The 11,690-nt window shown below is 38.5% G+C and overlaps 1 protein-coding gene across 1 annotated transcript in view; it reads left to right on the top strand.

Moving 5' to 3' along the window:
* Positions 1–2,435, top strand: part of BCHE (butyrylcholinesterase) — a 28,642-nt gene extending 26,207 nt beyond the window's left edge. Inside the window, exon 3 of the mRNA XM_009946254.2 lies at positions 2,308–2,435. Within this exon, the coding sequence (XP_009944556.1) occupies positions 2,308–2,435 (128 nt within the window). The remainder of the gene's footprint in view (positions 1–2,307) is intronic.
* Positions 2,436–11,690: the final 9,255 nt, after the last annotated feature.

Consider the following 11,690-nt stretch of genomic DNA (forward strand, 5'->3'; position numbering starts at 1 on the left):
AAAGAGATTGATGATGTTGGTGATAATGGGATGCATTGACTTGTGACTTCAATTTGGATCTTATCACTGAAAAAAGCAAACAAATGGGAATCCAAGTTCTTATTTCAGTGTTTTCCTTCCCCCCTTTGTCTTTTAGATTCATAATGGTGGCTACTCTGAATTTCTTGTTGGCTGCATTCTCTAGCTGACTCACTTCTTCACACTGATCTTTAAAAAACACCAAAATGCCTCATAATTTATACTCTAGAACAGTGACTTTTAATTTAAGATGTGTGTGTATGGTAGAGGTATTCCAGTTTCTAAAGTTTTTGGGCAAACATGTGTAAACCTGAATAACTAAAGAAGGAGCAGGGTTTTTTTTTAATTCGTAAGTGGAGGCTTTGCCTGGACGAGCAAAACTGAATACCCATGATCAAGAACAAGACAAGAAATGTAGTTGAGACATTTTTCTCCAAATACTAGCACTGGTTCATACAATAAATTACCAGTCCATTTGACATACATGGAAATTATGGCTTTATCCGAGACCCTGGCTACATCTTTAAGAAATCTTCAAAGACAAGTTTTTAGAGGCAGGAAAGCAAAATGTTGTGCATGTCTTGTCCCCATAGTTCTGCTAGTCATATCTGCATAGCTTAGCGATCAAAACGTGGTTTTATTTTCCAGTATATACAAATCATCTTTGAGTTAATAACAACTGTGGTTAGGAAAAAAAAAAAAAAATTCTCTGCACTTTTCTGTGATTTCCAGCGTAACCAAGCTTATTTACATCTTTGAACCAAGGGAAAGCAGTGTGGCTAATTTTTTTAATATATTTTCCTATATTTGTTCTTCACAATTTCCCTTTTGACTACAAGCATAAGCACAGGACCTCCCCCCCCCAAAAAAAAAAAAAAAAAAGTATCTTGGTTTTATTTCTGGTCTCACTGAAACCAAGAAGTAATGTAAATCTCATTTCAAAGTCTCATTAAATTGCCATCTGGATTTCCAGACCAAAAAGGTTTGGAAATGTTGAGCTAAACTGCAGATAAGCAACCAAATTACTCGATGTTTCTCCAAACTAAATCTCTGAATCTCTTAACTCTCTTTCCAGAATATTTTCTCTACTGATGTGTAAAGCACAGAAGTATTTCATTTTCACATAACCAGTTAAACTTGCAGTGCTGGCAGATCGTAAAAGGGAGGGAAAGGGTGTATTTATGAGGGGGAAAGGGCCTACGTTCTACTGCAGCAGAACATAAAGTCAAAAGACCATAAAGAAGCTGTGGAACTGTTATGTCACAAACACAATTACCAAATTTTTTGGGAAGCAAGCTATGTCAATATGGGACACCGAGATAATTAGGTCCAGAATGAATAAAGGTATTCATAGGTCATAAATGTTTTCTAAACTTTAAGAAAAAGTCTACTACTTATCCAAAATAATAAGCCACATTATGCGATACAGCCTACCCACATTATCTTTCCTTCGGTTGTTGTATGGCTTGTTCCTGCAAGGTCACTGCATTTCTCCTTAGCATTAGTTACCTTCCAGGCCTGGAAGAAGTGATCCCTGTCCGTAAAATACTCTGGGAACCTTGTAAAATGATATATTTTTTATTACTTTTCTCATCCTCACCCTCTGCTCTGATGCCTGTAACAAATTTGGCAATAAATATTGCCTTGGGACACAGGATTAGCTAGCAAATGCTTTATAGGCTAGAAAGAAAAAGAAAAGAGAAGAGAGTTTCATGTTGACATAGTGCACATTTTACAGTATCCTTCTCCAAACTTGTGCCCTTATGCTTTAAACTTGCAGATTTATTCCACAGTAGGGTGAAATTCTGGCCATCCACTGAAACCCATTAAAACTAATGGCATTACTCTTGTTGCCTTGAACAAAGCTGTGATTTCACTGTATCTTCACAAGCACCTATCTCAGGTTGCGTATCGTAGTCTTTGGGGTACGTAGGTTTCACTGAACAGTGTAGTGAACCAAAGTAATATTTGGAGGCTTTAAGAAAAAAAAAGTAGCTTTAAAATGATGAATTTGAGGGACGGAAGTATTACCCAAAAGCAACAAGCCCATACATATGTATATTTATTATCCTGTGGTGTGCCAGAATGACGTATTTGCAGTTCTTTCCTGATGAAAAGATAAAGTGTTAATCACTGAATTTTTGGTTGTTCTAGGTTTAAAAAAAAAGAAAGGAAAGTCCATCCTATAGTATATTTGGAGCAAATGACATTGATAATCAAAATTATTATTCAATTAGCATATAAAGAGATTCAAATTTAGATTAATGTAACCCATTTCATGTTTTACAGGAAATATTGATGAAGCAGAACGGGAGTGGAAAGCAGGATTCCATCGCTGGAACAATTACATGTCAGACTGGAAAAATCAATTTAATGATTACACTAGTAAGAAGGAGATATGTGCAGGCTCTAATTAATATGTTTACCCTTTCCAGTATGTCCGTATTATTGTTAATCAGGCAAACATACAGGTAGCTTTCTAACACATCTAGCATTAAATATTTTATAGAGATTTTAGAAAGAGTTATGGATATAATTTTGACTCCCCAGATCTTTCCTTTATATTTTACCTCATATCTCAATAAACAATATAAGGCATTCGTACCCTTTGAAGCTTCACAGTGTTAAATAGGACTATAGAGATTAAAGTCTGAAGATTAATGATGTACATATTATAAACACTAGCTGCTTAAATTCACACTTCAAAGAAACAATGTAATCTGTTATAGAAAAATGGATTTTTTTTTAAATAGAAATAGCAGTGTTTTACAGTATTGCCATGCAAAACACAATCGTTTTTGATGTTTAACTGCAACGCCACCGCACTTAAACCTTGCTTCAGACATAATTTAATTGACATAAACATAAAGAGATAATAACTTTGCTGGACACACCAAATGTTATTTGCTTGTTAGACCAAAAAGTTTTAAGACTGCCATTAAAGCCCAAATCATTTCTTCTTTATGGCCAAATCTGTAGGACAAAGCCATAGCAGGAGAGTATTCAAACTGTGTATTGAAGGCCTAAATCATCAGCACTCTGTGTGCAAGTGCAATAGCGAAACAAGCCAGAAAAACTGATGCTTCTGCTTCTGCTGTCCTCGTTTTTCAAGGAGTAAAGACCCACAGATTCACAAAGTAATGGACTTACAGCTTTCCTTGCCATGTCTTCAACTGGTAAAAGTCTCTGCTATGGAGGTAAGCTCCAATTATGGTGGTTTTTTTGTCCACCGAGTTGCCTCCTAGTCGAGGGACAGCCCCACATTTACTGGAACATGACAGACAAGTTTTTATACCTGCAGAAGAGCATCAATCCGCACGTCAGCGGGTTCATCGGATGAAAGCCCTGCTCAGCCAGCCAGCTCTCAGCAGGGGAGCGAGTGGAAGCTGGCCACAAAGCCCTTGCTCCTCTTGGGGAAGTCTAGGAAGGATGTCGCTGCAGAGGGACTTTGTGACCTTGGTGGAAAGGACTCAGCTCTTTGCCGTGCAAGTAGGCCTTTCCTGGATCCCCTTCTACCTCCTTGAGCTGAATCTACTAGAAGCTTCTAACAAAACTCTCGGATAATTCTTCTTCCTACTTCTCTGCTTCTGGATGGGGTTGGAAGTTGTATGCCTGAATAACACCTTAATTGGCTGCTTTTCGCTGGGCCAACTGGGAAGAATAAATGCCAAAAATCTGATAAACATAAGGAGTATGTAAAAGCAACAACCCATCTCATAAATAAATTATCCTGAAGCTTTCTGTAAATGTAATAGCATTTCAGTGCATCTATTTTCTGTTCTAGTTATTGCAAGCTCTTGCAAAATTCCTTCTTGAATTGAGTAGACTGAAGAGACCCAGATAATGAACAGAGAGTGTTCACTTTCTGGCAACTAGTTCGGCCACACAGGATCTCTACACTGAAAGGATTTCTTCTTGCAGAAAGGCCAAATTCTGCAAGAGATGATAGTTTATCATCTTTTCAGTTATTTCTAAGAGAAGACAACTATTTCCTGACTAAATTACAAAAAAACCCACCTTTTTGTACAGTATTTCCAAAGACTACCACCAAATCTGCACAATCAATAAACCTGATTGTTTTAAAACCTGAAATTATCTGGGATTAAAAAGCCCTCTTTAGGTAGCACTTCATGTTTATACCACAGGTAATTAGCTCATTACACACATTAGCATAGTTACTGCTATCAATAGTTGCATGGAGAGCTGTGTCAGTCTACAGTGTATCGGGTATTTATCAGATATTTCTCATGTCAGTGAAGAGCTACTGGGAAAATTAAAAAAAAAAAAGCCACAAAAGGATGAACTTTCTAGCCATCAGTGAGCCAGTTCTGGTGCTCCCCGTTTTATTTGTGTAGTGTGCTTCACAAACATGTTGGATGCTGATCTGCCACAGTGATCCCTGACAGCACCAGCAACACCTAAACACGTTTAAAAGCAGCATTTGTCTCTTTTGATATCCTCTTCTTAGCTATATTTCACTATCTGTCTAATCAGCCTAATCAACAGGAAAAAAAAAAATCTGAGCTAATGAAAATGCACAAACAACCTTTGGGAAGGGGAGGTTGCAAAGCAGTTTATAAAATATTTTGCTGGGAAGGTGTCCTATGTCTATATGTACTGTGAGCTAGGCTGGGTGAGGTCTATTTGAAGACTAATATTCTTCCCACAGTATGCACACCATGACTGTGATGCTTTTAAAACAGAATAAGGATGGAGGGAAGAGGAAAGGAAAGCAGAATAAAATAAAGGTTAAACCACTTTTTGAAGTGTGGGTTTAATGATTTTCTCAGTGTGGTTAAATTGCTAGCTTTGTATTTTTTGTATTATCATTCACAGGAAATCAATATATCGTGTAGTCATATATTCATATCCTACACTTATGAAAAAATAGGAAAGCCTTAAGTTCTTGGATGTAAGCGGCTAAGGTAATGAAAAGTGAAAAAAAGACCGGTCCCCCTTGTATGTAGTTTCCAACTAAAGGTCAAACAAACTTACGTTGCAAGTTGTTTGAGGATACTGTGCATTGCTTAAAATTATGATTACATATTAGATGGATATCTCACCCAGGCCTCACTGAACATGTAATGTTGTTTAATTAGTGTTTTCTTTCGGCTCGAAAAAGGCAAGAAACCAGGGTTTCTCTGTGAAACCAGAGGAAATGTGTTGATTCTTTCTTACCATTCTTGATCTCCAGAGTAAGAATTCTGAATTTAGTCCCAGAGTTGCCGAAAGATTGTAATAAAGTGAACTGCAGTGCCAACAAAAACGTTGGCATTAAACCAGTTGTCATTAGGTTTATAAGCTAACAGCATGCTGATTAAATTACAGACATTTCACACATATTTTAGAGACAGTCATAAGAGGACCGAAGTCAGAAATTTCTCAGCAATATTGTTTAATTAAAAACACCAGGTTTTGCATTTGTAATGTTTTGTCTGAAGGAATTCAGGTTAGACAAGCTTTCGGTAAAGATAAGCACTATTTGAGTGAAATTCCATCTGTGCTTCTGCTGGAGCATCAAAACCCGAAGCAGTTGGGATGGTCAGAGCACCTGGGCTAGGACTAGTGCTGGTCTGCATCGCTGGACCAACAAAGGCTGAAGCTTTCTGGCTTTGAACAGGGTCACTCAAACCCCAAAAGTAGTTTCTAGCAGAACTAAGATGCCCCCAAGCTTTCCAGGCTTCCTCCCAATTGCAGATTTTACACTCATAGCTTGGATTTTTGGGACGGGTGCTCAGGCTTTGCTGTCCTAAGCCCTGGCCATCACTCTAGGCTTATCATACTGATAAAGGCAAATTTCTGCTTAAGTGGAAGCCTGGCTTTTTGGCCATCTTTGGTCACTAGAGGCTCAGGCTATTTATAGAGGAGAGATTAGTGCTCTATAAACACATAGATGTACATGCCTAGTGTAGTTGTTCATGAATAGACAACTCACATGTGTCTCAACAGCAAGAAGCAGAGGCAAATCATAGTTAGAAAGGTAACTTTGCAACATAAGGAAAACAAGTCCTTTTATTATTTTAAGTAGAGTGTTGGAGAGAAAATTAGTTTATCAAAAACTGATGAAACTGTCAGAAAAATGTGTATATATTTTATGATGTATAAGCTTAATATGACTGCTGTAGGCTTTTCTAATGTTCCCATCACATTAGATCACCAGCAAGTGATTTGGCCCATTGTCATATGCAGATATCACACAGATTGATCTGACCGTAACATTAACAGTGGAGAGATATGTATTTGTTTCTGTCAACATCACAATGTTGTCTTCTCAGGCTTGATTATGGTTCATGCATTTCTACTGGCTCAGCACCAGTTCTGCCACATCAGCAGCAGCTATTTAGAGGGACCTAACAAACGTCACCGCACTTCGGTTACACCTGCGACGTGGCCAGCTAGTAAAGAGCAGCCTGTGCTGCCACTGCCAAACGGCAGCCTGTCCACATGGGGCTCTTGCCCGTCCTTCCCCTCCAGTGGCCGGGGGGAGGGAGGGGGGAACCCCAAAAACCAGAAGGGGAAAAATAAATTAAAAAAAAAAAGACAAAAACCAAAAGACCCACAAGGGAAAACAAACAAAAAAACCAACCAAACAAAAAAAAACCCACAAGGGAAAACAAACAAAAAAAACAAACAAACAAAAAAACCCCACAAAGCGGGGAAAAAACACAAACAAAAGACCCACGAGGGGGAAAAAAAACCCACAAACAAAAGACCCACGAGGGGGGAAAAAAAACCCACAAACAAAAGACCCACGAGGGGGAAAAAAAACCCACAAACAAAAGACCCACAAGGGGAGGGGGGAACCAAAAACAAAAGACCCATGAGGGGAAAAAAAAAAAATAACACAACCCACAAAGTGGAAAAAAATAATCCAAAACACCCACAAGGGGGAAAAACCAAAAACCAAAAGAGCCTCAAGAGGGGAAAAACAAAACCCAAGAGAGCCACAAGAGGGGAAGAAATAAAAACAAACAACAAAAGACCCACAAGGGGGGGTCGAGAAATAACCCACAAGGCAGGGGAAAAAAAAAAAAACAAAAAACTAAACAACAAAACGTCAAGGGAAAAAAAAAAAAGACCATAAATCCCCACACAAGGACTTTTGCCCCAGAATGATCAACAATTGAAGGGCTTGATGCTGTACACAGAGGTACTAAGTATCCTAGTCTCCCTGTTCCAATAACTCCAGCCAAAAAAGCCTCCCACTGAATTGTAAAATAAGTTTAGGAATTTGACAGTGATTCAGAATATGGGGTGAGGAATGAGACCAGCAGGTTTGGCTCAGGCTTGGGGGCTGCCGTGGAAAGTGCTAGTGCCAGCAGACTACTTTCTCACTGCCTTTTCCCTTCCAAGCCGTGGAACTGTGGGCATTTGCCAAAAACTCTGAGGGCTCTTGGCTAGCCAGCGAGTCTAACACCAAGCACCTGTGTAACAGAGATGTGCAGCTGGATATGTTTACCACGGCCGATCCATTTGTAGCACGTGCCACATGCCCCTTGATTTACTCTGCATGGAGCAAGAATCCGTTTGGGAAAAAAAAAAAAAAGGTTCCTGGCTCAATTACAAATATTTCTCTTGTTCTCATCGCCCTGTCTTTGCTTGTCCTCATCTTTCTAAGGTTTTAGGTGGGTTTTGCCGTGGCTGGGTGATTGCTCCTGTATGAGGGTGAAGAAACATCTTTGAAAAAAAGCCCCAAAAAACAAACCACAAACAAAAACCCCCTAGAAAACAGAAAATTTTAGGCTATTTGAATACTGTTTCTTTGGGATCTACAAGAGGTATTTTGGCAACTGTGTGCACACGGTTAATATTTAACAATCTTGGCTCAGTTCTGGGAGCTGAGAGGACCACTGCTTTCAAATCATGTGTCTCAGAGAACATGCATCCATGCACACATACATAGAAATATATGTTCATCAGCAATTGCCTCTCAACAGTGTGTCTCCAACTTTTGCAAGCAACACGGAGATGGGGGCATGTACGTTACTGGTTTTGTATACTTTCAAAGTGTATCTTTTTGGTCTTTACTGAAAAACAAAATGATCACAGAACTTTCTGATATAAATCAACACCTCAGCCAAATTAGTCATTCACAGTTAAAAGTTCAAAAGCTTTTAATCTGATTTCAATTGTTTTAGGACCAAATTTTATGAACAAACTTAATTAGCCCTTTTGAAATGCTTCATAAGACAAGATAATTCCTTCCTGACCCCTGCTGAAATCTTGAAGCATGAATACTGATTATCTTGTTTTAGCATATAAACCTTCCAGCATTTTGTTGATAAACCAGATTAGTTGCACTCATAAAAGCGTTAACTCATAGACTTAATGACTACAAAGCAGTGATGTGAATCTACAATTAGAGCAGGTGTGAATTTTTGAGAGGCTTTTAATTGGATTGCAGGTGAGATTAAATAAGGCTTCTAGGTATGTTGCAATCAGAAGCGCTGGGCTGGGGGGTGAGGCAGGGGTTTAGTTGTATAATGATTTCAGATAAGTTTTTGGAAGAATTAAGAGGGAAAATGAAGCTTAATTCCAGCATGGGGTCTGTTACACAAAAGTGAGTGATGAAAGTTTCTTTCACGATAGCATCATAGGAGCTTAAGGACACCTACACAGGCTGTGGGGGTCTGTCTTTTGGGATTTACTAAACCTGGTCGTTACACATATCACCATTGTTGTAAAAATACTGTCATTCTGGTCAAGGATCTGGAGATAGCCTAGAAATTATTGTTGGCTTAAAACTGAAAAGTATGTAGTCCTTTCGAATCCACATATTTGCCTGGAAAAGAACATCAGCTTCTGATCTTTTCAATTCTGCCTCATTTTAATATATGACATGTTTGCAGCAGCTAATGTAGCCACTATTAATAGAACAATGTACAAATGGAGTAGGTGGTTCTCACAGTCTGGGAGTGCCGTGGTTAATTTCTTTAATTTATAAAGTATTTATAAGTCCTCAGTTATACTGAGTAGTGGTAAAAGTGTGGAGGCAGAAAGCAGTTATCTCCACACCTCTCAATCTTCCAAATTAAATCCACTCTGCAGCACGTCTAATCACTTCAAGGTACCTCATCATCCTCTCCCTATTATAGGCTGTGCCGTACCATTTCTTACAAAGTAGATATGTTTCAACTGAGTTTTTAGATTGATCTTATTTTATTATCTCATACGTGAGACAATTAGGGTATTAACCCAGAAAAAGCAACAAGAGATGTGACTGATCATTTATCAAGATTTGTTTAGAAAGTAATTCACAAGGACCTTATTTAGGACTGTGAGAACCAGTTGGAATTACACATCCGAACTGATACTTCTGAAATATTACATTTTTCCCACTCACTAATTACAGAGCTATAAATTTTATAGATATTGCTAGCTGAAGTTACATCAGTCACTGAATAATGTTAACCATACTTCAGTTTTCCTGACTTAAAGCAAATATATTTACCTTTTTTTTTTTTCAGGAGTTAGAATTGCAGAAAAATATTGCTTTGTTATCTTTCAGCATAATTTTTTTTTTTTATTTAGACATTTGTCTTGTTTCATGTATTGTTTTCAGTGCGACAGTGATTTGGACATTCACGGTCTTCCCAATCTCTGCCTTCTAAAAGAGCTTGATCTTGTAGCCCTTACTGCAGGTATAATTCTGCTTCCAGGATTATTACAAATGAAAACTGCAAGTACAGGCTTATGTACACATGGTTGCTTCTGTTCAATGAGACTTTTATATTATTTCATCTCCCTTTACGAATGACCTCCGTACTGGCAGTTTTAAACCATAGGGTGACTTTCAGTTAATTAAAGTTTCGTGATTGCCTTCAGCAGAAGCACAAGACCTCGTTTGACTGACATTTTCAATCTTCTCTGCCGCTTAGTAATCTGGGAGGTGTTTGTTTTTAAGAAAAAAAAATCCACACCACTTTTTCCACAGACTTCTCTTAATGATGAGCTAAATGGGAGAGTAAAGCTGTGAACCAACTAACAAACTTTATTTTTTTCCTCTTTGCAGAGGAAAATCTATTAGAAGTTAACTAAAAATGCCACTAATTCATTTACTTGACATTTTATGTGTTTCTATTGTTTTTGGTAATGAATGGACTCTGATAAACGGAAGCAGAAAGCAAAATTATCCTCTGCCAATCCCTAGCAAAACTGGCAGCCCGCCTGCAGCTCACCTGAGGGTCCTCTGCTCCCTCATCAAGGTTCTCAGCAAATTAGTTTAATTGTACTATAAATTTGATTCATTGTAGCAGTTCCCATCCTTATTCACACTCAGACCATGTATGTATTATTAAAAATATTAAGATCAGTATATCCAAGAACCCCTTTCTAGAGAAGGGTATTGACAACCAACCACCACCGGAGCTCCCAAGCCTGTGACTATCGCCTGTGGGTCCAGAACTGAAAAGAGGGATCCTAGTCAAAACTCAGCCTACAGGTCTGTACTCTTACCCAAGAAACAGCTAGATTGGGTCTGAGCAATGCAATTTGACAACATTTCAGAGCAAAGAAAGCAATAAAGAAAAACTCATTGAATTTTCTTTCCTGGGCACAAAAATGCCAGGTTGATGACTTTAGCTCCCTCAAAGAGAGGTAAGACAGCAACAGTACAAGGTTTCTTACAACGCTTTGTGCTGAAGTCCGTGAGTATAAACAAGGTCTTACCTGCTCTTTCCACCTAGTTAACCTCCGGCTAGTCACGTCCCATGGTGTCAGCCGTAGTAGGCCCTGATGTCTGGAGCCCAGTGGGCGGATGAAAACAGGACTGAAATCTCCACTTAGTCAGAGGTCTCGCTCTTTTGGCAGGACAGTACTTCAGGGGACAATCAAAACCCCTGGATCCCCATTAGCTTTTCAGTCATTCAATCTAGCCTCGTTACCAGTGAGGCAGGTGTGCTGTAGCATGAAAATAGATGGTCTTCTGTTGGCAGACTTTTGAACCCTTTTGAATAATGGAGGGAATAAAACTCACTCAGAGCAATGGAGAGGATTCATGGAGACTTTAGCCCGGGATGTCACCCACTCCAGAATAAACTGTGCAATTTATGTTGATATAAGAATCAGCTTTATGCCAAATCCCTGAAAATCACACTCTATGTTATCTCTATATTTAAAGGACACTCCCTTGACCATGCAACGAGCCACTGCACACTGGATTTCTTCTTTTTCTCATTGGTATTACTGTTAGGAACTCCTAAAAACTAGGTTACTCTTAGTGCATGCTGGCTCTGCAATGAATTCATGGCATTTGACATTCATAACTCCACAGTTATAAAAATAGATTAGTCCATTAAAAACCTTGTTAATAATGGTTGTAGCAAAGCATACATTGCCTAAAGCAATGCGGTTATTGGTCAATAATTCCTCTTCAGCTGTCTGTATTACTACCACTTTATTTCAACACTTGGCTTCTTACCCTTTGATCTGCTAATTATCTTTTTACCCTCTGATCATCTTTGCAATTCCTTGGCAATTTGATCCATTAATTACAGTGCCCATATTCCCTCTTTTCTGTAGAATATGCATTTTTTCTGACCCTCTTCACCTTTCGTCCTACAAATACTTGCCATCTTTCTGTAGGGTATATTTACTTCTGTAAATATATATATTGGTACCAAATGTTATAATTAAAAGAATTTTTACACTTTCCTTGCAATCCTTTGGACTTC

The sequence above is a fragment of the Leptosomus discolor genome, chromosome 7 (genome assembly GCF_034619465.1).
Source record: "Leptosomus discolor isolate bLepDis1 chromosome 7, bLepDis1.hap2, whole genome shotgun sequence".
Taxonomy (NCBI): Eukaryota; Metazoa; Chordata; class Aves; order Leptosomiformes; family Leptosomidae; genus Leptosomus; species Leptosomus discolor.